At 60.4% G+C, this 23,910-nt stretch overlaps 1 protein-coding gene across 1 annotated transcript in view; it reads left to right on the top strand.

Annotated features, from left to right (window-relative positions):
- Positions 1 to 11,592: 11,592 nt before the first annotated feature.
- COL7A1 (collagen type VII alpha 1 chain) overlaps positions 11,593 to 23,910 on the top strand; it is a 30,985-nt gene continuing 18,667 nt past the window's right edge. The window contains exons 1-40 of the mRNA XM_027640712.1: positions 11,593 to 11,624; positions 13,532 to 13,622; positions 13,734 to 13,914; positions 13,993 to 14,152; positions 14,241 to 14,334; positions 14,418 to 14,576; positions 14,767 to 14,930; positions 15,029 to 15,158; positions 15,257 to 15,379; positions 15,984 to 16,133; positions 16,831 to 16,950; positions 17,058 to 17,204; positions 17,382 to 17,498; positions 17,573 to 17,722; positions 17,895 to 18,023; positions 18,110 to 18,256; positions 18,414 to 18,539; positions 18,611 to 18,754; positions 18,837 to 18,962; positions 19,037 to 19,183; positions 19,264 to 19,392; positions 19,471 to 19,617; positions 19,785 to 19,904; positions 19,990 to 20,136; positions 20,214 to 20,350; positions 20,430 to 20,556; positions 20,635 to 20,778; positions 20,850 to 21,007; positions 21,117 to 21,158; positions 21,261 to 21,287; positions 21,401 to 21,445; positions 21,658 to 21,750; positions 22,078 to 22,149; positions 22,438 to 22,473; positions 22,549 to 22,602; positions 22,829 to 22,897; positions 22,974 to 23,087; positions 23,407 to 23,433; positions 23,578 to 23,631; positions 23,744 to 23,806. Of these exons, the coding sequence (XP_027496513.1) occupies positions 13,541 to 13,622; positions 13,734 to 13,914; positions 13,993 to 14,152; positions 14,241 to 14,334; positions 14,418 to 14,576; positions 14,767 to 14,930; positions 15,029 to 15,158; positions 15,257 to 15,379; positions 15,984 to 16,133; positions 16,831 to 16,950; positions 17,058 to 17,204; positions 17,382 to 17,498; positions 17,573 to 17,722; positions 17,895 to 18,023; positions 18,110 to 18,256; positions 18,414 to 18,539; positions 18,611 to 18,754; positions 18,837 to 18,962; positions 19,037 to 19,183; positions 19,264 to 19,392; positions 19,471 to 19,617; positions 19,785 to 19,904; positions 19,990 to 20,136; positions 20,214 to 20,350; positions 20,430 to 20,556; positions 20,635 to 20,778; positions 20,850 to 21,007; positions 21,117 to 21,158; positions 21,261 to 21,287; positions 21,401 to 21,445; positions 21,658 to 21,750; positions 22,078 to 22,149; positions 22,438 to 22,473; positions 22,549 to 22,602; positions 22,829 to 22,897; positions 22,974 to 23,087; positions 23,407 to 23,433; positions 23,578 to 23,631; positions 23,744 to 23,806 (4,401 nt within the window). The 5' untranslated portion in view covers positions 11,593 to 11,624; positions 13,532 to 13,540. The remainder of the gene's footprint in view (positions 11,625 to 13,531; positions 13,623 to 13,733; positions 13,915 to 13,992; positions 14,153 to 14,240; positions 14,335 to 14,417; positions 14,577 to 14,766; positions 14,931 to 15,028; positions 15,159 to 15,256; positions 15,380 to 15,983; positions 16,134 to 16,830; positions 16,951 to 17,057; positions 17,205 to 17,381; positions 17,499 to 17,572; positions 17,723 to 17,894; positions 18,024 to 18,109; positions 18,257 to 18,413; positions 18,540 to 18,610; positions 18,755 to 18,836; positions 18,963 to 19,036; positions 19,184 to 19,263; positions 19,393 to 19,470; positions 19,618 to 19,784; positions 19,905 to 19,989; positions 20,137 to 20,213; positions 20,351 to 20,429; positions 20,557 to 20,634; positions 20,779 to 20,849; positions 21,008 to 21,116; positions 21,159 to 21,260; positions 21,288 to 21,400; positions 21,446 to 21,657; positions 21,751 to 22,077; positions 22,150 to 22,437; positions 22,474 to 22,548; positions 22,603 to 22,828; positions 22,898 to 22,973; positions 23,088 to 23,406; positions 23,434 to 23,577; positions 23,632 to 23,743; positions 23,807 to 23,910) is intronic.

Raw genomic sequence — 23,910 nt, forward strand, 5'->3', positions numbered from 1 at the left:
TGTGTCAATTAATCTTCCTGGTTATCTGTAAACCAGCTTAATAATGCACAGAGATTGTTGTGAGGTGTGTTGGTGTTGGTCTACACATTCTTCTTGCACATGAGCCTCTGTCCATCCAGTCAGGCTCAGCTACACAATAGCTGAGAAACTGTGGCCTGTACCTGGAAGATACTCTGAATAGTTGGAAGAGCTACGCTGCCCTTTCTACTTTTTTGGTGTTAATCTGGTTGTTACTCCCTTGTCTTGCCTCTGGGAAGCTGGAACATGGAACAGAAAGGATGAAACTGAGCAAGGGGGGTGGAGAAAAGTTTCCCACCAGGTGGCACTAGCCTGACACAGCTGCCCTTGGAAGCTGCGAGGTACTCCTGTTTGATTTTTGTCTTGGGATGAATGTCTCTGGGATTCTCATCTAGTTTCCAGGTTCTGCCCTGACAAGTGAGATTTAAAAATAGTGTAAAAGTTTCTCAGAGTTAGTCATTACACTTGAGACTAATCCAGTGTACTAAATCATTTGTGCTGAATCTGGATTCTTGATCAGAGAGTCAGTGTGTCTGAACTCATTGCGTATACAAGGCAAGTTTGAAACTGTTAAATGTTCTTGATGCAATTTGGGTTTAACTATCATCACAAGCTCTGGCTCGTTACAAGTGCACTGAGGGCTGAAAAACTAAACAAGCTCACTTATGCCTCAAGCCTTGTGGAACCAATAAATGGTTCTGTCTTAGTCTGGTGACTGCAATCAGACTGTAATCCTCTTTTGTCTTCCACTGCTGTATATTTTCGCCTCCCGGGTGAGCTTCCAGGGGGTTTTGCAGTTGGTGAGAAATACAAGGAAAGGGAGATGTGTATCCTTGCTTTAGCATTTCCTACAAGTTTTCTTCTTTGGAGGTATCTTTTTATTGAGTAATTAATTCCTCAGGCTCTCCTACACCAGTTTATACTAGGAACAGATTCAAACCCCTCTGCAACTGCTGCTTTCCAAGTTGCTCTGTTTCTCTGCAAAAGCAGCTGGCTGTGCTGAGCAGTGTGCTCCCAGCACTGCAGCAAAGATAACTCCTGACTAAAGGGCTGCAGCTCTTCAAGGGTGCCTGACTTATGCAGCCTAAGGTGGATTTTGTAGATGCTTTTTCCACGTAGAACTCTGAATATCTGGGCTGATCTGGACTAGGAGCCATGCCCAGGCGACTGGCATTGGATGCAGAGGGCTGTTGGGTGCCTGCTAGGAGTTGAGGTTGAGATGCTGGCATCTTCTGGCTGCAGTTGTGATGGCACTCTGCCTTGTAGTGAGTCCCTGTTGTATTTGCATGCTGTGGCATTCCATGCTTCCAGAAACACAGGCATCTCCCAGGCTCCAAGGATTGGGAGGTTTGCCATATAACTTTTCCTTCGTAAACAACAAGCATTCAGACTGGGGATCTAAAAGATGGTGGGGGGGAAACCCACTCAGGAGTCAAGAGCATTATTGCTTGGCAAAGACACCCAGGCTCGAAGCCTTGTCTGGGACTTGGAAAGTGTAGCCTGGAATGGGTGCAGAGTCACTGAGCATTTGGCAGCTGAATCCGTTGGTGCTGGAGGAACTGAAGCTCTAATCTCATTGGCAGGTCCTTTGTTGTTTGAGCTATCCACTGTAGCAGCCTCAGTCCAAGGGAATCAAAACTGGGAAGTGTCTGGCATGATGGAAGTCTCCTACCTCAGTGCTTTTCCTGAACCTTGAAAAAGTGAGATCTTTTGCTGGACTTCTCCCCTCCCCTTCCTGCAGTTTCCGCTGCCCAGTGAAGGACAGTGGCAGTGCCAGAGGAGGGAGTTGGAACCATCCCTAGAACCATCCCAAGTTCACTGTAACTGGAGATGGCCTGGGTGACCTAATAAATCTGTTTCCTGGCTCCATGGACAATGCGGGATTGTTCAGCAGGGCTCTTTGACCAGTTTAGTTTTCAATGGCTTAAGTGTTTTATTTTGCTACTTTACTTGGAAGGTTACTTGGGATCCCATTAGACTGTGCTGATAAATTTAGCCTGGTGTATGAATTGGCCTTTGCTCCCTCCCTTTCTGCATGGTCTCATCCTCTTCTGGTGAATTCCCTCTTTGAACTTCACACCTTCCACCTACCTCTAGGCAGTTTCCTTTCCTCCATGACACCTTGACATTCTGTCTGTTGGCTGTCAAAAAGGAGGATTTGGAAAGGAGGATGCTGTGCTCATTGTGGCATCCTGTGCAAGGCTCTGTGCAGTTACCTGCACAGTGGCTTGTGTCCACCATGCAGAGCTATTCCAGGTATGTAAACTCCAGCAGTGAAAATGGGGAGCACTCACTAGAGCCGTGTGCTGAGCGCTCCGTGTTTCCCTGTTCTCTGCAGGAAAAGCTGCCAGTACCCCCAGTGCAGGGCTGGGCAGATGTACAGGGTGGATCTGCTTGTGGAGCAGGCAGCCCCTTTGATATGTGAGATGCTTGTTTGGGATCCGGGTGCTTGCCAAGAGAGGGGCTACAGCAGCCAATTGTCAGAGTTGCCTCACCTGAACTAATTACCCGCCCTGGAAAGTACAGTTGATACTAATCATAGGTGCTGAGCCAAGCCTGTCCTGGGGAAGCAGGGAGCTGCAGGGAGGCTTTCACAGAAATGAGAGGCTTGGAGCTGTGCCACTCTTTGGTGCCAGAGAGCTTCTGGGAGGAGAGCCCACAGCCCTCTGGGCCTGCTTCTCTACCTGCTCTCCTGCCAAGGCTGGTGAAGCAGTGGGAGCCATCGGTGAGTGGGGTTTAGGAGACAGGGCAGCAGTGCAGCTCTGTGCTGCATTGTGTTGCTGGAGCCTGGCTCTGCTCAGACTCCTGGTGCATCAGCATGGCTGTGACCAGGGGCCTTCTCCTCCAGCCAGCCCCTGAGAGGAGGTGTGGTTTGCTCAAGAGAAGGATGGGTTCTCCTTGTGATGAAGTGTCTCAGCAGAGCTGCAGGATTGCCAGGCTGAGGGTGGTACCTGGTGCTTGGCAGACTCACAGGCTTGCCCTGCCCAGGGCTCCTGCACTTCACCTTACCCTTCTGTGCACCACTGGGGCTTTGTACACCAGAAGAGAAGAACAGTGAGCAGTGGTATCCAGACACATATGCAGAGATCCTGTTTCCTATTTGGAAAAGGAAATGCCTCGTGTAAAGCTTTAGCGTGTTCATTGCGTGGAAAAGCAGTGGACAAAAGGCCCATCCAGGCCTGACTGCCAGCTACAGCCAACCCGGGCTGCTCTGAGGCACGAGGCATGGTGGCAGGACTTGTCTTTGTCTCGGCTCTGTCTTCAATGGTGTATCAGAAAGGGGTGACTCAGAGCCCTGAACATCCTCATTAAAAGCTGCTTTACCCCACGTGCCATCCAAAGAGGATCAGTGGTTCTCACTTTTCCATGCGAGTCTCTGCTTTCCAGTCCTTTCCTCTTGTATGTTTTCCTTCCTCAAAGCTCTGAGGTTTTTAGTGAGGCTGCCAGGCAGAGGTTTGGCTTTGCTGTCCATTCAGCCCATCAGCGGGGATGCCCAGAAAAGCTACTTCAGGCATGGGGCCTGGAGAAGGATCTGCCCAGGTTCCTTACCTGCCCAAGAATGGAAAATGGAGCTGCTGGCCCAGCACTGGGCTGCTGGAGTGGCAGCATGGGGAGGTTCCAGCCCTGGTCTGTGAGAGCAGGAGGGACTTTTTCTGTACAAGGAGGTATCAACAGTGTTGGATCACCTCTCAGGTGCCCTGAAAACACTGCTCTTGCTCAGTGTCCCACCATCCATCGCTGAGCCTCTGCTGTGCTCTGGGGTTATTTAAGGTTCCATATCCTGCTCTGATGCAAGAACTGCACAGCACAGACAGCATGGGGACAGTGAAGGAGGCTGGATTGAATGCCACATGGCCTGATTTGAGCAAGGCTTAAGATACTGGAAGAGGAGCCTGAATATCTGAGCGCTGTTCTTGGTTCTGCCAAGAGCCTGCAGTGTGATGCATTCATCTTCTCTGGGTGCTGTGTTGTCCTGCTGTGAAGGTGGGTGCTGACACCAGGTGCAATGCACAGGGAAAAGCTGCTCCCTGTGCACTGCCCTCAGCACACGGCGACTCAGGTGTGCAAAGCGTTTTGTAAAACAGCTCCAGTACTGTGCACTCACTTCATTCTGCTTTGCATGTGACTTTTATCCAGAGTAGGCACTTGGATAATGCTGTAAAGGGAGCATGCTGCTTATCTTTGATTTGTTATATTCAGGGAAGGATGAGTTTACTCTTCTGGGGGGTATTTTTTTCTTCCTTATTTGAATGTTTAATCCAGGGAATTAAAGTTATGTTGCTTCAAGATTTAGCAGTTGATGTATTTCGGCTTCAGAAAAATGCATTCTGAGTTTCTCAGGGTGCAGTGCACAGTTTGGCACCGTACAGATTGCTGTATAAACAAACCCATGGCCCCTCCAGTCTGTCGCTCTTGAGCAGCACTTGTAGTGATTGAGAAACAGACCTGGTGCTACCCATGAAGCCTGGAGGGCGGGATTTCCAGGTAGAGATAACTGCCCATGGGTATGGTGAGCAGGGCTGTGTCTCTCACGGAAGGTTTGGTGAGCAGTAGCTTTAGGAGCTGGAGTAGCAGGCACTGTGTCTATGGCAAGTTTCTGCCTCTGCTCCCCTGGCAGCAGGATGCCCTGGTGTGCCAAGGGGCTGTCAGGGAGAGGCAGCCCGTGAGTGTGCTTGAGCCCTGGGCATCCAGGATCCACGTGGCAGTTCTGCTTTTCCATCCCTTCCCCCACTGGCTGCTGCAAGGCTGGAGGTCCCTGCTGCCCCTGGCAGTTGTCCACTGTGGTTCTCAGTCTTCCTCTGCTTTGTTTACAGCTGTTCCAGATGTGCAGTGCTTGGCAGGAGCCCCTATGACATGGGAACACAAGTATCTCCTGTTCCTGCCTCACACGCACAGCGGTGACTCACAGGTGACCTTGCCCCAGCTTTGCTGAGGGGGATGGAGGATGAGGTCCTCGTGGTTCAAGGTGACTCCAGAAGGCGGTGAGGGGCCAGAGACAGGATGCTGCACTCTTCCCTCCTTCATGGAAGCACGGGGGAGGTGCAGAGGTGCTGGTGACACTTTTTCTGCAAGGAGCTGGAGCTCTGAGAGCCCCCCATTGTCATTCCCCTGGGAATGCACTCTGTGGGTGCAGTACCCCCACTCTCTTTGGGCCCCCCACCTGGGCTGCTCAGCATTCCCCCTGGAGCTCTGCAGCATCCTGCCCCATGTCCACCCCACAGGGTCCTTGTGTGGGGTGTACGTGTCTCCCCGCCCTGTGCCATCCCAGTGACGCACCCTCCTGCTCAGTGGAGGTATGAAGTCATCCTGGGGGGGCCTGGGGAGGGAGGAGTTCCCATGGTGACAGACAGCGATTCACCCGACAGGGCAGGGCGGGTGCTTCGTCCTTTTTATTCCTTTCTTCTGGAGTCGGGCACCCAGCCAAAGAGCTGAAGGAGCAATGGCCCAGCCTCGCGGGGGAGAGACATGAGGACAAGTCTGGTCTTGTGAACTGCACAAATTCCTCTGGAGCACAGTCCCCCCTGCAGCCTGGCTGCTGCCCCACATGGAGGGGCGATCCTGACCCCTCCTGCAGCCTTGGCCCCCTGGATGCGGGGTCCCTGCGGCTTCCTCACTACCCCTGCGGACTGATGACCAGACCCTTCCCATGTGTAAAACACTCAGGGCAGCATCCTGCAGCTGCTGGGGATCCAACACTGTTAGCCAGCATACCCCTTCTACAGGCAGGTGCAGGTAAAAGAGCTTGTGTCATCTCTGTGCCTTGACCAGCACCCAAGGCTGCCCCTTCCCCAGAGGCTGCAGCATGGTCCCAGCTCTCCAGAGGTATGTACCCCATCCTGTGCCCCTGCCTGGGACAGGCAGGGCCCCTGCCACTCCTGGGTGTGAGCTGTGCTGTCCCCTCCCTGGTGAAGCACGTGCCCATAGGTGCCTGCTGGGCTGCAGAGCCCCCCCAAACACGTCTCTCCCCCAGCCCTCGGAGCTGCAGGTGATGCTTCCCATGGCTCTGCTGGGCGCCCCTTGCGCAAGGAGCAGCCAAGCCCCAGGAAGAGTGAGCTGGGGGCTCTTTTCATGAATCCTGCCAGAACTTTATAAGAAGCTGCAGGTAGCTTTTAGGGGGGTGTTGGTGCAAGTTGTGAAATACTTGAATAGAGGCTGAGAGGAAGAATTGAGCAACCACTGCGTCCTCCCAGATGCCAGACTTGCATCCCAAGTGCAGAAGTGGGGAACTAAGAGCAGGATCAACTGAAAGCGGAGCAAGTGAGGGACAGCTTTTCCCTGGCACAAGGGAACTGGTTTTGGAGAGCTGAGGTGAGCAAACTCCCTCTTGGGCAGCTCCAGAGCAGGTCTCTCTTGCTGTCACTTGTGAACACAGGCCAGTGTGCTGCTCTGCCACGGGCGGTGGTGCCAACACTTGTGGGCTGGCAGCAGGAGGGACTGAGCACAAGGCGTTAGTGACTTGTTATTTCTATCTCTTGGGAAGGAAATGGCAGTCCACAGCGAGCCCCTGAGGGCTGACTCCTCGGACTCACAGCTATTCTTTTTGGCAACGCTCCTCCCCTGGGAATACAGCTGCCCTGAGCCCCTGCAGCCGGGGAGGCATCTGGTGTTGCCGTTGGAGGGAGGAACAAATACTCCCAGCCCCATCAAGCTGTGTGAACCCCCCACAAGGAGCAGCTTCTTGCTGGCAGCATCTCGGGAACGGTTCCAGCTTCCCAGACCCGTGTGCTGCCTGTCTGCCCTTCCTCCTCCCTACCTGGGGAGCTGTTTCAGTGAACCCCTGCCACCGTGCTGCTCCCCTGGCACCCCCTGCCACTGTGCTGCTCCCCTGGCACCCCCTGCCACACTGCTGCCCACTCCTGCAGGGTCTTCAGGGTCTGTGAGGGCTCCTGTGGGGGCTCCCACAGCCAGGTTAGGCTACAGCTGGCTTTATGGCCCTGGGTGCTGCACTGGGAGCTGGGCAACTGCTGTTTCCCAGAAGGGCTCAATGTCAGGCAGCAGAGCAGCTCCCATGCACAGGGAAGGTGGTGATGCCTTGCCCAGCACGGGATGGGGAGGAGGGATGGGGCAGCCATGGCTTCGTGGTGCTTGTCCCCTCTGATGTGGTGTGGGGGCAGTGCCAGGTTTGGGATCTGGCAGGCAGCTTGTCCCCACATGTGGCAGGGGCTGCTGTGCTGCTGCAAGTGCCCTGGCTCTGCAGGGCTGGGCTCTGTCCTGAGCTGCTGTGGACACCCCTGCTTGGCTGCTCCCAGGTCAGTCAGGTTTGAAGCAGAGAGCTGTAGTACCACCCTGCCCGTGGTGCTGGTCTGCATTCCTGTGAGGTACCTGGGAGCAGTGCTGTGACTCCTGTGTGCCCCTCCAGTTCCCTGAAGCCATGTGCCCCTGGGAGCCAGATTTGGAGCAGTGTGGCAAGCACCCTGCAAGGCCAAGTGACAGCCCCCCAGCACCCCAGCTCAGCAGGGGCTGAGCTGTCCTATCTGCCACACACCTTTCCAGAGGGATGCTGGTGAGGGCTCGAGGCAGCCAGAGATATGGCACCTTAGTGTTTGCAGGTAAGATGATCCCCTCACTTTCCCCAGCGCTGCAGGGAAGCACCAGTGACCTGGCCTTGCCCCGGGCTGCTCTCCCTGGAACGGGGCAGCAGGAATGCCACCTTTCACCTTTGCATCTCATCACCTGGCCTGAGGTGCTGCGCTGCCGATGATGCTGGTCCCTGGGGACCCCCGCAGGGTTGGGCAGGCAGGCTGGGCAGCTCTGGTGGGTGCAGGCGGGCACGGGCTGGCTCAGCCACCCTGCGTGTTGAGTCACGCTCTGCGCACCGTCCGCCCAGCCTACACATGCCCTGAGTGTGCACAGTGTGGGCTGGCAGCGCTCTCTCAGCTTCCCTTCATCTCCTCCTTCCTGCAGACACCCAAGGGGAAACCACTCCCTCTGCTCTGCCAGTCCCTGCTCTTGCACTGCTTTGGGTCCCTGGGTCTCCCTTCGTGCACCCCAAGCCTGGCTGTGCCCCAGGTACTGCCAGACACTGCCTGCTGCTGCCTGCAAACCCTGCAGCCAGGGCTGGTCTGGGAGCACCTCAATCCTCATAACCCCAAGGCAGGGAATTCATCTGCCCATACGAAGAAGCAGGAGTTTCCCTTCCATAGCTGTGTGTGCTGGGCTGTCTGGGGCATCTCTAGGGCATGAGCACCCCATGGGACCCTCAGCATGAGGAAAAGCAGCATTGGCTTCACACAAATGTGTTGAAGGAGCTTTGCTGCAACTGGTCCCTACATTTCCACTGTCTCCTGCATCCTCATCCTCAAGGGCAAGTAAGGCTGATTTTACTGAGCCTGGACCCTGCTGCAAGGTTGGTGCTGTAGGGCCAGGACTGAAGGGGAGCAGCTCTTGCCTCAGTAAGTGGAGAAGCTGGATTCCTGCAGATGAGCCGGGTTGTGTGAGTGGTCACCTGCAGCTCCTGTCTGCAGCCCACTTAACCCTTCTCCCTGCCTCCCCCTGGGTCCCTGACACCCACCCCCAGCCACTGTGCAGCCTCTCTGGGTGTCCCCAGCATCACCCAAAGCCCAGCCGCAGGACGCAGCTGAAGGCAAGTTGTTAACTGGCAACTCTAGAACTCCATGCAGTGCTGCTGGCTCCTCGTCCTGCTTCCATCATCCCCATCATCACCTTCCCCTTCTGGCATGCTGGCCACATGCCATTGCAAAGCACCGCTGGCCCTTTGCAGAGCCCTGGCGGTGCCTGGCTCTCCTCTCTCTCGCTGTCCCTGAGAGCCAGCCTGCTGTCTTCTGACCAGGGCTGCCTTCTCCTGCCTGACTTAGCCAAGGGGGCCACATCCTCATGGTGTTATCGTTCTCCCTGAGCCCGTTCTGTGTGGCCAGCAGGGCCTGGCCGCATTCCAGTGCAACTTCGTGCGATGCCGGTGTGCAGCCGTGCTGGCAGCAGCCTCCAGACACAACAGTTTATGGGCAGGAAAAACTTCCCATCCTTGCACAGCAGTTGTGGGACAGCTGGGACACGCACCCACCCCACGTGGAGTCCTGATCTGGGGGCACAGTGGGCTCATCCTAACCAAGCCCTACTGCAGTGGGACCACTTGCCCCCATTGACCCCACAACTGGGAGCATCCCCCTCGCTTTGGGCATCCCCAGAGCCACTGGGCAGAGAGGGCAGCTTGTGGGTCATGGCTTCACCCTGATGTCATACTTTGATTCCTTTTCCTGCAGGGATGTGGCTTTGGGCAGTAGCAGGATAGGGGATGCTGCAAGCTGTCCCCTGCAGCATGGAGGAGCTGGGGGTCTGCTGTCTGTTCCCTTTGTATGAATTGCAGCCTGGAGGGGCTGGCACGGCTGTCTCCCAGCCCAGATCCCTTGGAAGAGGTCAGTAGGAGGTAAGGGGTGACCAGTTCCCCACTCTGGCCTATTTTGTGGCCCATGGGCTTGCTGGGGTGTCCCACGGGGTGGCACAGGGGTTCCCCAAGGCTGCACTGTGTGACACTGTCCCTCCGGGCTGTCCCCGAGCTGACTGGTGATGATGGCAAGGGGTCATGGGCCCCTTTCCCAGGATGCTGGTACTGGGTGGCTGGGTGCCACAGCATAGAGCTGGCAGTGAGTGGTGCAAGGAGACATTCCTGGAGCGTGTCCCAACTGGCCCCTGTGGCAGGCGAGGTTCCCCCTCCGGGCTCTGGCCAGCTTCTCTTCTCCTCACCCGCCTCGGCACCAACTCCCCGCTGCTCCCCTCTGTCTGAAAGCTTCCCAATTTAAAACTGCCTGGAGAGGGGGTTTCTCCCTCCCAGCACCCACAGAGCTGCCCCATGCATTCCCACTGGCTGGGGAATGCCTGTGTCATGCTGGAGTGAGGAGCACTGTGCAGGATCACTGTAGGATTAGAAAACTGAAATCCTGTAAGAGTTGTGCTGAATCTCGGCCTGTGTTGGATCAGCAGCAGAGGTAGTGGCTGTGGGATGTGGAGAGGGTGGGTAGAGGATGGGGCACAGACCCCACAGCACCACAAGCACAGCTGGCTCTGCATCCCAGCACCCGTCTTACTGTGCAGCATCTCACCATAATGTATGTATGACTCATCCCACCTGAGAGAGCTAAAACCTCACCTGGGGCTGAAGAAAACAGATTCACTTCTTGCTTCCCACTAAAGCAGCGGTGAGGCCTCACGCCTGGCAAGTGTGGGCAGGGAGAAGCTCAGCCCTGGTGCTTCCCTTGTGTGCACTCTCAAACTGGGGGGGCTCCTATGCCTGGGGGTGGCGTGACCTCCTGCTTGCCTGAGCAGTGCCCTGCAAGGACCAGGGTCAGTGGGACCTGGGGATATGTTTTTTGTCTTCTCATGATCTGATCGGCTGGTGAGTGGCATTTGGGGACCAGGATGGCATGCACAGGCAGGAAGCTGGGGTCAGGATCAGCCCTACAAACTTTTATTAGTGTCAGGGAAGAGGAGTCAGCGTGCTTTGGGGCTGAGCCAGCTGGGAGATGGGGAACCCCAAGTCTGGGCTACAGGAGTGACTGGTGGCCTGGCTGCCAGCCTGCCAGGCTTCAGGAAGGGCTGACAGCCTCTCGGTCTGTTCCCGGAGGGACAGGCTGCAGCGGCGCGGTGCGCCGCGTGAGTCACTCGCACCTGGTGCTCTCGCTCTGCAGAGGCAGCACCGTCCCGCGCCGCGGGCCGCGGATTCCTTCCCTGGCCCTGGTATGCAGGGGGAAGCTGGGAAACACCGCAGAGGGGGAGGCACTCTGGTTTTGGGGACCCAGCACACCTGCGTACCCCCATCCAGTGCCAACGTAAGCGGAATGCTGCTGGCAAGATGGTCAAGATGCTGTCCGTGGGGGATTGGGGTTTGGGGACCACCCCGAATTGGTGCCTTCCACAGTCGTGGGGGCCGAGGTGGCAGGCAGAGCCCCTGGCATGGCTGCGAAGTGTCGCTGTCCCGGTGCCGCTGCCTGCGGTGCCCGCTGGGCGATGCTCGCCCCAGCGCTGCCCCCGTTTGCCGGGGCGACCCCCGGCCGCCCGTGCCCTGTCGCCGGCACCGCGCCTTGGGGCTGCTCCACCAGCTCCGGGCCCGGGGCCAGACACAGCGCCCTTGGCAGGCCCCTCCGCTCCCTGTTTAACGAAGCCCCTTGTCTAATTGGGGCAGGCTGCCTTGTCTTCATTAAACGAGCTCTGGCGGGAGGAGGGTTTGGGGATGGTCCTGACCTGAGGATGCGGGACTCACAGCCGGACTCACAGGGCTGGGGCAGGCAGGGGGAAACCCGTGACCACGGTGAATCTCGGAACACCCCGGCCAGGTATGGGGGCCAGGGCTGGGGTCTAAGGAGAGGAGGGCTAACGAAGAGGAGGGGATGCACTGCTTGCTGCGCCTTTAAGAAGAGCTGGGGCATCGCCACTCCTCCCCTGCTCGGGAACAGCGTGTGCCTGGGAAAGTTGCCTGCAGCCGACCCTGGAGCATCTTTGCTCAGTGGCCGGTGGCCCTGCCCCGGGCCCCCAGCTGTGAGGTGGCCCTGGGTCCCAGTGACCCCCACTGTCACTCTCCTTGCTGCCCGCAAGAAGATGCCCCCGGCAGGAGCCGGAGGGGAGCCCCTGCACCGGTGGCTGGGAGGGCACAGGTATGTGAGGTGCTGGGGACAGGGGAATGTTGGGTGACCAAGGGGACAGAGCGCAGGTGGCATGAGGTGCAGGGCAGGGCCATGAGCCGGAGTCAGCCTCAGGTGAGCACAGACACTGGGGGGGAGGATGGGGTGCAGTGTGATGTGCCCCAAGGAGCAGCGTGGCCCTACAGGCTGCCTGGAGGTGAGGGGTGCCCTGAGGGTCAGCGGTGCACCCTGGGCTGTGGAGGAGCCCCAGGGCACAGTTCCACCAGTCACTGAGTGGGCAGGAAGTGAGACCAGGGCAACATAAGTTCCCTGCTCACCTTGCTGAGCATCCTTTCTCTTTTGCCTCCTTCCAGCAACAGCAGTCACATCTTCAGTGGCCAGTTTCTCTAGCTCTGGGGTAGGTTTCAGGTACTGGTCTGCTCTGGTAGCTGCTGGGAGATGGTGTCTAGAGCAGGGCAGGAGGATGCCCCACAGATGGCTCCGGGGCAGTTCCTGTACAAGAACCGTGGGTACTAGAGCCCTACATGCTCCTGCCCCCAAGCTGTGGGGGTAGGAAAGGTTCTGGCCAAGGCCTGGTGGTCCTGAAGCCTTGTGGGAGCTGTGCTGGTATGGGGAGCAGCCCTTCACCACCATTATCCTTCCCAGGGCTGGTGCTCAGAGTCAGACTCTAACATGGAGGGGGTCAGGGGCTCAGGTCCCTGTGGCAGCTCCATCCAGCTCTGCCCAAGGTGAGGCCCTGGCGTCACATTCTCCTAAGATGGATGGAGGTGAGCAGCCAGCTCCTGGCTGGCAGGTCCCAGAGCTGCTCATCTTCCTGGAGGATGCAGATGCTGGAGGGAAAACTGCCTTGGGCCTTAATGGACCCCACTCGGCCCCTCAACGAAATCTCGGCAGAAAGTCCATCAGAAACGCTCCCCGGGGTCCAGCCCTCTCCTGCTTCATCCCCGCCTCGGAGCCCTTCAGCCCCTGTGCGTGGTGCAGCCGAGGGCGGCACTTGATGGGGGACAGCCCGAGGAGCCGCTTCCCTTTCTTCCTTCCCAGGGGAGCGGATGGGAAAAGCCCTTTGGGGGGGCCGGGCTGGGCGGGGGCCGCGCTGCTCCGCTTCCCCCCCGGACCGCGCTCCGGGCCGCCCTCCATAAAGGGGCGGGAGCGCCGGGGGCTGGTGCGCGCCGGCACCGCCTGCGCCCGGCTCGGCTCGGCACGGAACGGCGCGGAGCGGTGCGGGACGGAGCGTCCCCGCGGGGACGGCGGGTGAGCTTGGGGCCGGACCGGGGGTCCCGCCGCGGGCGGGGGGCGCTGCGGGGCGACCGAGCCTCCTGCGCGGGCACCCGCGGGCACTCGCCCACCCTTCCGCGGCGGGGCTCGCTCCGCCCGGGCCGGGAGGTGCTGGGGCTGGGACCCGCCGTGGCCATCGCAGGGGTGTCGGACCAGGTGTCCCCCGGCGCCGCGTGGGTGGGAAGCGGCGGGGCGTGGGGCTGGCGGGCAGAGCTGCCCACGCTGGCTCCCTGCTGCCCTAGAGCACTTTCCTGGGGCGGAGGGAGCCCCTGCGGGCGGGGGGGGAACGGGAGGCAGAGGCGGCCGGGGTGCGCTGCTGCCGGTGCCGCGGCATGGGCAGGGGAAGGGCTGGTGGGATGCAGAGCCTGGGCTGGACCGGGAGGGTTGGAGTGGGGCCAGGCGCTGCCCGTATCTCTCGCACTCTGGGCAACTCCACCAGGTGTACACGGGCCAGCTGCTGCCCGCCTGCCCCGGCCTGAAGCGGGGCTCTCCCTGCGCCGTGGGGTGCCTGGGACGGCACTGGCACCCCGCCCTCCCAATGCTGCCAGGCGTCCTGGCACAGGTGGTGCTGGGAACCTCCCGGACTGCTGTCCCCGAGGTGTGGGGCTGCTGTGGGGCAATGGTGGCAGCATCCTCTCTTGCAGGCTCCCACGATGAGTGGCCAGCTCCTGTTCCTGGCTGTGCTCCCCGTGCTCCTGGGTCCCCTGCCTGCCATGGCGCAGAAGAGGAACCAAGGTGGGTGCTGAGCACTGGGTGGATGATGATAGAGGTTGGATGATGAGAGAGGGCCGGCACCACTGTGCCATTTTGCTGTTCCATGCCCTGAGCACTGTCACTGCTCCACAGCTGTGTGCGAGGATGTGCTGGAGGCTGACATCGCCTTCCTGGTGGATGGCTCGTCCAGCATCGGCAGGAACAACTTCCGCACCGTCCGCACCTTCATGGATGACCTGGTGGGGCCCTTTGTGCAGGTGGTGGGTGAGAAGGCGGTGCGCTTTGCCGTGGCACAGTACAGTGATGACCCACGGTGAGCCCTGGGGAGAGGCCATGTGGGGCAGCAGGGTGGCAGGGCTGGGAGGTGACACTGTCCCTCTGCACCTCCCAGGGTGGAGTTCACCTTCTCCCAGCACACTGATGGCACAAGTGTCCGGAGGGCCATCCAGCAGCTAAGCTACAAGGGCGGCAACACGCGGACTGGTGCTGGCTTCCGCTACGTTGCTGACAACTTCTTTGGCCCCACACAGCTCCGGCCCGGGGTCCCCCAGGTACGTGCAGGGCTCTGGCGACATGGGGAGAAGTACTGGGTCCATGGGCCCCATGCTGGGTCTCTCATCTCTTGCCTGGCCTCCACAGATCTGCATCCTCATCACAGATGGCAAGTCCCAGGATGATGCCGAGGGGCCAGCAGCGAAGCTGAAGAGCCAGGGGATCAAGATCTTTGCCGTGGGTGAGCGAGGCTTCAGCTCCACATGAGGGGGTCTCCTGCTTGGTGCGGGTCCCTCCCTCACCCATCATCTCCATCCCTCCCAGGGGTTAAGAACGCTGACCACAAGGAGCTAATTCGTGTGGCCTCAACGCCTACTGAGGCCTTCTTCTTCTACGTTGGTGACTTCAAGCTGCTGAGCACACTGGTGCCACTGATGACACGCAGGGTGTGCACGAGTGTCGGGGGCACTCTGCATCTGTTGGGTATGGGCCCCGATCCTCCTCCCTGACAGGAGCCAGGCTGCGCTCACCATGGGTGCACTCTTAGCACCCATCCCTACCCAAAGTGCTCTCCTGGCCATCCCATCCCAACAGACACATGTCTGTGCTGCCCCAGCAAGGTCTCCCCTCTGCCTCATGCACCCTGGAACTGACAGCCCCTGCTTCCCCACAGATGGGCAAAGCCACACCGGCCCCTCCAACCTGGAGATCCTGGAGCGGGGCTTTGACCAGCTGCGGATCCGCTGGACGGCAGCCAGTGGCCCCGTCACTGGCTACCGGGTGCAACATGTGCCGCTGACGGGGCTGGGACAGCCGATCATGACAGAGAGGCAAGAGGTGAGTGCTCCTACCTGGCTGCTCAGAGTTCCTGGGGGTCCCTGGTGGCTCCACACGTGACCTAGGGATGGCAAGGGGGTGACACTCTTCCTGCCCAGGTGAGTCTGGGGCCACGGGAGACGAGCACTGTTCTGCGGGGACTGCGCGTGGGGACGGAGTACCTGGTCACTGTCACCGCCCAGTATGCCAACAGCATCGGCGAGTCAGTGTCCAACCGAGCACGGACCCGTGAGTGTCCATACACTTGGGAACAGGGGCGAGCACAGGCACTGGGTGCCCACACCACATGGGGCTGAGAGCTCATCCCTGCTCCTGTGTGCCCCCAGAAAGCCGTGCTGGCTCCATGCTGGATTTTCGTGTGGTGGAGACTGGACCAACCTTCCTGCGGCTGGCCTGGCAGCCTGGCCCTGAGCTCCCCCAGGGCTACAGCCTCAGCTACACCATGCAAGGTGAGGGGATGGTCCTACGAGGGTCGGTGCTGCCTGGATGCCCTGCCTTTGCACAGCAGCCCTGTGGGCACGGAGAGTGCATGGATGGGGGTTGATGCAGGGATGCATGCCCAGAGTGCTGCGGGTGTGTGCATGCCTGCCTTCACTGCAGCAGCCAGCACGCGTGCGTGGGCTGTGGGGCACACGTGTGTGCAGGGCTGTGGAGGCAGCCTGTGTACTCCTGGAGGCTTCATGCACAAGGCTCAGGGTGTGTGCTTGGGTGTGCATGATGGCCAGGGGCCTGATGTGTGCACCCCAACTCAGGGCTGGGAGCACAGGCACATATCTGCCCCTATGACTGCTGCACGGGGGGGGCAGGCAGCAGACCCCCGTCCCAGCCAGGGGCTGGGCTGAAGCTGCACACCTGGCAGCCCCACCCTGGCCCTGGGTGATCCAAGGGGTGCCCCTGCCCTGGCCCATGTCCCAGCCTCTCCCGGTACTCCCCACCCCTGGCAACAACTGGCATCCTCAGGGCAGGGTGCCAGCCCATAAACACCCCTTCCCTGCCGGGCCTGGTGTGTTCCATGTCCTTGCGCCCACCCACACTCCTCTGTTGTCCTTCCAGGAGAAACTCAGGGGGAGGAGAAGAGCCTGGGGGCCAGTGCACAATCAGCCACACTCAGCAACCTGCGCCCTGACACAGTATACGTGGTGATGCTCCAACCCCGCTATGCACAGCAACCTGCTGTCCCTGCCACCCTCACCGCCCGGACACGTAAGCACTGCCTGGCCCTGGACTCAGCCAGGGTTAGGGATGGGTTCCCAGCACAGGGATGTCCCTCCAGTCACTGTGCCTCATTGGGATGGGGCTGCCAGGTCCACTGCTGCCTGGGATGGGATGGAGGTAAGCATGACTACAAGGTGATGCTCTGAGCCCCAAAAGTTGGTCCCAGGGCAGGGTGCAGCGCTGTGCACTTCCAATTTCCTTTGTAGCCTTCTGAGAGTGTGTTGACCAGAGCTTTCCTCACATGATGTAAAAAATTCTGACTGAAAAAACGCAGTGGTGGTTTTTTTTTTAATTTGAGTGTGGTACTCTGCAGGAGGAAAATGTGGTTTCCACCAGGAAAGAGAGTGGTGGAAAGCGAGTAGAAGTGAGGGTGAGGCCCCCAGGGCAACACCTTTACAAGCCTCAAATTTTGGCAAACCAATTCCTTCAGCTGCCCCAGGCAGTCTTAACCCACAGAAAGTATTTAAGGCATTAAGAGGAAGGCTTTGAGCTCCACTTTGCAGGAGTTTCGTGCTTTGAAGGAGCCGCCTGGGCGCGGGCTGCGCTCAGTGACCTCAGTGCAGTTCAGCATCTGTCAGCAAGGGCAAGAGGGGCTTCTTGCCTCTGAAGCAGGCAGTTTGCAGATGAAGGTGATTCACCCTGCCCCTCTCATGTGGGGGATGGACAGGCACCTCTCTTCCTGCAGGACATCCAGTGGGTGTGCAGCACTTGGCTGTCCACAACGTCTCAGCACAGAGCATGCTGCTGGCCTGGCAGCCTGTCAGCGCTGCCACCGGCTACCGGCTCTCCTGGGCAGCCCTCGCAGGTAGGTGCCTGTCCCAGAGCTTGTGGCCCCTAGGAGGAGGGACAGGAGGGGGGTGGTGGCACCCACTGCCCAAAACCCCCAAGGGACTACTGCACTGGCTCCCACAGGGCAGGACAAGCACAGGGTGGACCTGGATGCCGGTCGAACATCACACGCGCTGGTGGGGTTGCAGCCCAACACCGACTATGTGGTGACAGTGGCCCCGCTCTTCGGGGAACTGGAGGGGCCCACAGCCACTGTGCGGCAGAGGACAGGTAGGTGTTGGGTACAGGTGATGCCATCCTTCTGCTAGCCTGTACTCTGCCCTGGGATGAGGCCGGGACCGTCTGCCATTGCCCCACATGCTGTGTGCGGGGACTGGAGACCTGCTGGGGTTGTGGCTGACAGCAGAGTGGCACAGGGTAGCCTGGCCCATGGGGTTCCTCTTGCAGAGGCAGGTACAGACCAGACGCTGCAGACCAACATCCTGGGTCCCACATCCATCCAGGTGCTCTGGACCAGTGCCCGTGATGCCCGTGGCTACCGTCTAGAGTGGAAGAGAGCCACAGGTGGGCTCAGAGTGCCCATTGCCCCTGAAGACCCTCCATTCCAGCAGCTGGTGGTGACCCTTTCCTCCCCACAGGACCAGAACCCCCCAGAACGGTGTCTCTCCCCAGCAGCACCAATACTTACCAGCTGACTGGGCTGAAGCCAGGCACCGAGTACCGCATCACCCTCTACACGCTCTATGATGGTGGGGAGGTGGCCACCCCTGTCACCACCTTCCAGACAGGTAAGTGACTGCTGTGGGTCCCCTGTGTTGTCCCCCATGTGGCATTGCTCAGCTTGGGGACCCCCTTGGCCACAAGACCCCTCAGCTGCCTGGTCATGGCCCAGGATGACTATGAGGGGCTGTGCTGTCCAGGCTGTGCAGCTCCAGCTGTGCCTCACGTGTCCCCTCGCAGGTGTGGAGGGGCCCGTGGGCACTGTGTCAGACCTGCGGCTTGTTGAGGAATCGGGCAGGTGGGTGCGGCTGAGCTGGACCAGTGTCCCTGGTGCCACCGAGTACAAAGTGGTGGTGCGCAACAACCAGGGTGAGTCTGTGGGCAGGGGCAGGGGTGGCACCTGGGGGGCCCTGACCAGCTGGCACTGAGGGTCCGCACTGCCCCGCTCCCGGCAGATGGCACGGAGAGGACGAGGCGCATCCCAGGCAGCCAGACGGGGCTGGAGCTGGGTGACCTCCGGGAGGGCATCACCTACCTGGTGCGTGTCTCAGCGCTGGCAGGCAGCCGGGAGGGCAGTGCTGCCACGCTCCCCATCCGTCTCAGTAAGTCCACATCCGGCACCAGGATTGCTGGTCCTGGATTTTCCCACTCCGGCATGCATTTGTCCTCTATCCCCCTGCAACCCCTTGGGGTGGCAGGGTGGCTCCGGGGTCCCTCTGGATTCCCCAAGGTGACGCTGTGGTGCCATGGGGGGTGCAGAGTACCCAGCTGTGGGCAGCATCTCGGAGCTGCGGGTGACAGAGGCCGGTCCCAGCCAGCTGCGGGTCACCTGGCGAGGGCTGCCAGGCGCTGGGGGCTACCTGCTGACGTGGCGAGGCAGTGACGGTGAGTGTGTGCACTGTGAGATGCTGTGGTGGTAGTGGCAGAGCCCTTCCTATCCCAGCCATCTGTGTTAGGTCTGAAGCAATCTCGCTTCCTCCCTGCTGACCCCACCACCTTCACCATCGAGGGGCTGCGTGCTGGCATCGTCTACACAGTCAGTGTCTCGGCCATCATGGATGGCCGTGAGGGCAGCCCTGTCACTGCCACGGGACGGATAGGTGAGGTGTCCTCCTGCCCGTCAGTGCTGTCTGGTGCCACCGGCTGTGAACCTCGGTGACAGTGACCCCCTTGGTGTCGCAGCACCTGAGCAGGTGGGGACGGTGACCCAACTGGAGGTCCAGGCATCCAGGAGCAACGTTGCCCGTGTCACCTGGGTCGGTGTGCCAGGAGCCACTGCCTACCGTGTGGTGTGGAGCCGTAGGGATGGTAACGTGGGATGAGGATGGGGCTGGGCTGTGAGTGTGACAGGGTGGATGGGCTGATGTCGCAGTCTTTGCCAGGGGGCTCGGAGAATAGCCGGCGAGTTCCTGGACACACCAACTCCTTTGACATCCCCGACCTGGAGGGAGGTGTCTCCTACACTGTGAAGGTGACAGCACTCATTGGCAACCGAGAGGGCAACCCTGTCTCCATTGTCGTCACCACCCGTGAGTGCTGGGGCAGGGGGCAGCACTCCAGGATGGCACTGGGCACCCCTGCCCCTAATGCCTGTCCCTTTGCCCCACAGCGGAGGCAGTCCCACTGACCCCTGTCAGTGGCTTTCAGGTGACGGAAGCCTTGGAGCACCGCCTGCGCCTGGCCTGGTTGCCGGTGGCTGGCAGCACCGGGTACCGCCTGGTCTGGCGCCTGGCTGAAGGTGAGCGTGGCCGGCCAGCACCCCTGCAAACCCAACAGCCCCCACCCACACCTGCTAACCTCTCTCTGCCCCTGGTAGGGGGGGCCCAGCGCAGCCAGCAACTCCCAGCCACCTCCAGATCCTATGACCTGGCGGGGCTCGAGCCGGGCCGGCGCTACCAAATCAGCATCACCAGCCTGGTTGGCAACCGGGAGAGCGAGCCAGCCACTGTCACTGCCATAACTGGTAAGGGACTGCCTGGTGCCAAGGTGGCATCAGCCCCCTGACACATGGCTTGAGCCCAGAGGGGCACCCAGGAACTGGGCTGTCCCAGGCTTGGGCTGGGGAGGGAGCTGGGAGCAGATTGAGGGCTTCCCCATGGGGCTGGGACACCATTTCCTCCTCTTTGTCAGCTACCCCAGGCCACATCACCAGCCTGCGGGTGACGGAGGTGCAGAGAGATTCGGTGACACTCACCTGGATGCCAGTCCCCGGTGCCTCTGGCTACGTCCTTTCCTGGAGCCCTCCTGCAGGTGAGATGAATGGGCGGCCCCAGGGCGGGGGGTCAGCATCCCCGTGGGGGCACGCTGATCCCCCTGACTGTCCCCTGGGCGGCAGCCGGTGGGGAGAAGGGGCGGACACTGCCCAGTGCTGCCAGCTCCCAGCAGGTCTCCGGGCTGCGCCTGGGCCAGCGCTACACCTTCACCCTCCGCCCGCTCCTGGGGAGTGCACCAGGCACCGAGACATCTGTCAGCGAGCGCACAGGTATGGTGTGGTCACTGCAGGGATGGGCTGGGCTTGTCTCCCCTCTGATGGCGGCTTCACCCCTTCCCTGCCCACAGTCTGCAGGGATGCCCACGGTGATGTTGTCTTTCTGGTGCACGGCACCCGTGACAGCTCCTCGGGTGCCGATGCTGTCCGCACCCTTCTCTCCAACACCGTGTCTGCCCTGGGGCGCCTGGGCCCTGAGGGCACCCAGGTAGGGTGCTGCTGCAGCGGAGGGGGCTCAGAGGGCATGGGCAGGCCACGGTGCCCACTGCTCCCCTGCACCCTTGCAGGTGGCTCTGGCCACATACAGCTACCGCAGCCTGCCCTGGCTGCTCCTCAACCGCTCCAGCGACCTGCCCGCCGTGCTGGAACAGATCCGCACCATGCGCTACGAGGAGCCCAGTGGCAATGCCATCGGTGAGGGGCTGCACTGGGAGCTGGGGCAGTGGCTGCCGGGATCATGCTGACTGTCCCCTCCTCCTTCTCCCTCTCTAGGGGCAGCCATCACCTTTGCCAGGACCTACCTGCTGAGTCCCGGTGCAGGGCGCCGGCCCAGGGTGCCAGCAGTGCTGGTGGTCTTGGCTGATGGCCCCTCTGGGGACGATGCCATCGCTGCAGCCAGGGATGTCAAGGCTGGGGGTGAGAATGGATGGGATCCCAGCAGGGTGTGCAGGGAGTTCTGTGGGGTACTGAGTGTGCTCTTGACTCAGGAGTGCAGGTGCTGGCGGTGGGCTTGGAGGGGGCAGACCGGGAGCAGCTCCAGCGCATGGTCACCAGCGAGGACCCGCGGTACATCTATCATGGCGACAACCTGGCAGAGCTGGAGGGAGAGCTCACCGATGACCTCTGCACCATCATCTCCACCAGGGTAAGGTCAGAGTGCCTCAGGGGGTGTGGACTGGGGGCAACCCTATATAAGCCAGGGGGTTCTCCCACCCCTGGGTTCACACAGGCTTGTCTTGTCTTGCCAGCCAGAGCCAGAGCCAAAGCCGAAGCCCTGCGCTGTGCAGTGCCCCAAGGTGAGCATCCCTACTGTCTGCCATGCACAGGGGAAGCTGCCCAGCGAGGAGTCAAACAGCTGGGGTGCCACCCCATAACCCCTTCCCTCTGTCCCCTTGCAGGGCGAGAAGGGGGACCGTGGCGAGGCAGTGAGTGCTTTGGTGTCCCCACCCAGCTGGTGGCTCTGGGAGGCATCTGCATCCCCTAAACCACACTGATGCCAGCCCACAGGGGATGCTCACCACTGGCTTTGTTTCTGCAGGGACAACAAGGACGGGTGGGACCACCAGGCCCCCCTGGCCAGCCGGTAATATCCTGCTGAAGGGGGGGAGATGGGAGACAGATCCCTGGCAGGGGCAGTGACATAGTTCCCATGTCCTTGTTGTTCCCTTGTCCCTTTGTCCTGCCAGCAGGTGGGAGCGGGGCAAGAACCTGTCCAACCCTTGCCTCAGGGGCAGACAGGGAGCACCTCTTGACCACCACCTGCCACCCAGCCCATCCTCTCCACTCTCCCTCCAGGGTCGCCATGGGCTGCCTGGCCCTTCAGGACCCCCAGGGCCACGGGGTCCACCAGGAGAGAGCATCGAGCGTCCAGGCAAGAAGGGGGACAGGGTGAGTACTGCTGACTCCCTCACCCAGGCATCCCAGGGTTCTTGGGCATAGTGACCTGGCCCCCAGGGTCTCTCTGTGCCCCTCATCCCTCTGTTCTCCTCCTCACCCAGGCTGGAGGAGGGATCCCCTTGAAGAGCCCCAGTCCAGCCCCACACTGGTCCCTCACATCCCAGCTCAATACACAGGGGAAAGGCACCCCTGAACCCAGCTCTGCCATGGGGCTGCCCTGGGCTCCCAGTGCCAGAAGCAGCACTGTCTGGGGCACTGGGGGGGTCTGGCAGTGCTGGAGAACATAAGGTGCTGGTGTGATGCTTGTCTGTCCTGCAGGGATTCCCTGGAGCTGATGGAACACCAGGAAGCCCTGGACGCCCCGGGAATCCTGGATCACCTGGGCAGCCGGTGAGTGGGGATGTCCCTTGGGTCTGCTGCTGCATGGTCAGCTCTTCCCATTGCCCTGCCTGCTCCCTGAGCCGGCCTCTGCCTACCTTTTCCTTGTACTGTCTCAGTAGCTGGCAAAGTCACTGCTGTCTCCTGTGTGTGTACCCAGGCCAAGTGTACTGGGAAGGGACTATCTCTCCCTGTTTAGGCTGGAGCTCCCATCCCATCCCATCCCATCCCATCCCATCCCATCCTTGCTCCCCCAGCTGGCAGGGACATGCATTCACCTCCAGAGCTGTTGTTTTCCAGGGCATCCAGGGAGTCCCTGGTCCCCGAGGGGATCCTGTGAGTATGACCCCAAGCCCTCCCCAGACCCACTCACACCCAACACCCCTTCTCACTCTCATCTTTCCTTCCCAGGGACCACGGGGGCCAATGGGACTTTCTGGCCCAAAGGGGGAGAAAGGTGAACCGGTAGGTGATGAGCAGGGGCTGCCTCATGGGGGTCCCTGGGGAGCAGTGGGGACCCTGGTGGGCATATCTTGGTCCCTGGCATCTCCTGGTATTTGGTGGCTGGGTGACCCCAGGGTCTCCCCATCTCCCTGCCAGACTCGTGGCCTTGTGGCACTGTGGCCCCTGTCCTGCACTGGGGACACAGGGCACATGGGAACACTGATTTTTCCTTCCTGTCCTTGTTCAGGGAGAGGCCAGGGTAATCACAGATGGAGAACAGGGGCTGCCAGGCCAGAGAGGGGAGCCAGGTGTGCCGGTAGGTCTGGGGGTATGGATGTGGAACCCCCAGCCCATGTCATAGGCCCAGCTAATGGAGCATCTCTGTCCTCCAGGGCAACCCTGGCCCCCCTGGGATCCCTGGCCCACGGGGGCCCCTTGGTGATCCAGGCCCCCCCGGTCCACTTGGACCCATGGGGCCACCAGGACCTCCAGGAGAGTTTGTAAAGGTACATCCTCCTGGTGCTGCTTGGGAAGGGCTGGGGGGATGTGTGGGTAGATGGATGGGACAACAGTCAGCAACTTGGAGCTGCTCCCCCGTGGACTCCTCCTGGTCCTGCTTGTGGGCTGTGCCCCCACCAGCTGTATCTGCACACACTTACACCTACCTGAGCTTTTGCTGGCACTGGGCAGTGTGGGGAGAGGCACATGGTGTGCACGTGCCCTGATACCACTGATGATGGGCTCTGCCCAGTGTGTTCCCCTTCTATTTGAGTAGGGCGTGGGAAGAGCACAGACATGCGCTTATTTGCAATTTTGCCCTCACAGGGAGAAAAGGGTGACCGAGGGGAAAGGGTGAGTGTCTCTGCATTTCCCTAACTCCTCTGCCCTCCTGGATGGAGGTCTCTTGAATGTCCAAGGGCACTGCAGCCCTTCAGGGTGCTGGGAAGGACTGAGCCCCCAGTGCAACCACACAGGAGCTGACCCCTGTCTCTGCAGGGCCCCCCTGGACTTGTGGATGGGGCAGCACCTCGAGGGGAGCCTGGATCCCCGGTGAGTCCAGCCCCTAGGCCAGCAGGGACAGCAGAAGGGAGCAGGGCTGCAGTGGCCATGTGTCCCCAGGGCCAAGCTGCATCCCAAGGGGCTGAGCTGTTCTGTCTTGCAGGGCCTGCCTGGGGACCCTGGGCCCCGGGGACCTGCTGGGCCCCCCGGCCTGAAGGGAGAGAAGGTAAGAGAGGATGCTCCCTTGCTGGGGCTGGACCTCACACCACTCTCCAGGGGGGATTCCCATCCCCACCTCATGGGCATCCCCCTGTCATGGGAGTGGCTGTC

The sequence above is a fragment of the Corapipo altera genome, unplaced genomic scaffold (assembly GCF_003945725.1).
Source record: "Corapipo altera isolate COAL_440 unplaced genomic scaffold, ASM394572v1 55, whole genome shotgun sequence".
Taxonomy (NCBI): domain Eukaryota; kingdom Metazoa; phylum Chordata; class Aves; order Passeriformes; family Pipridae; genus Corapipo; species Corapipo altera.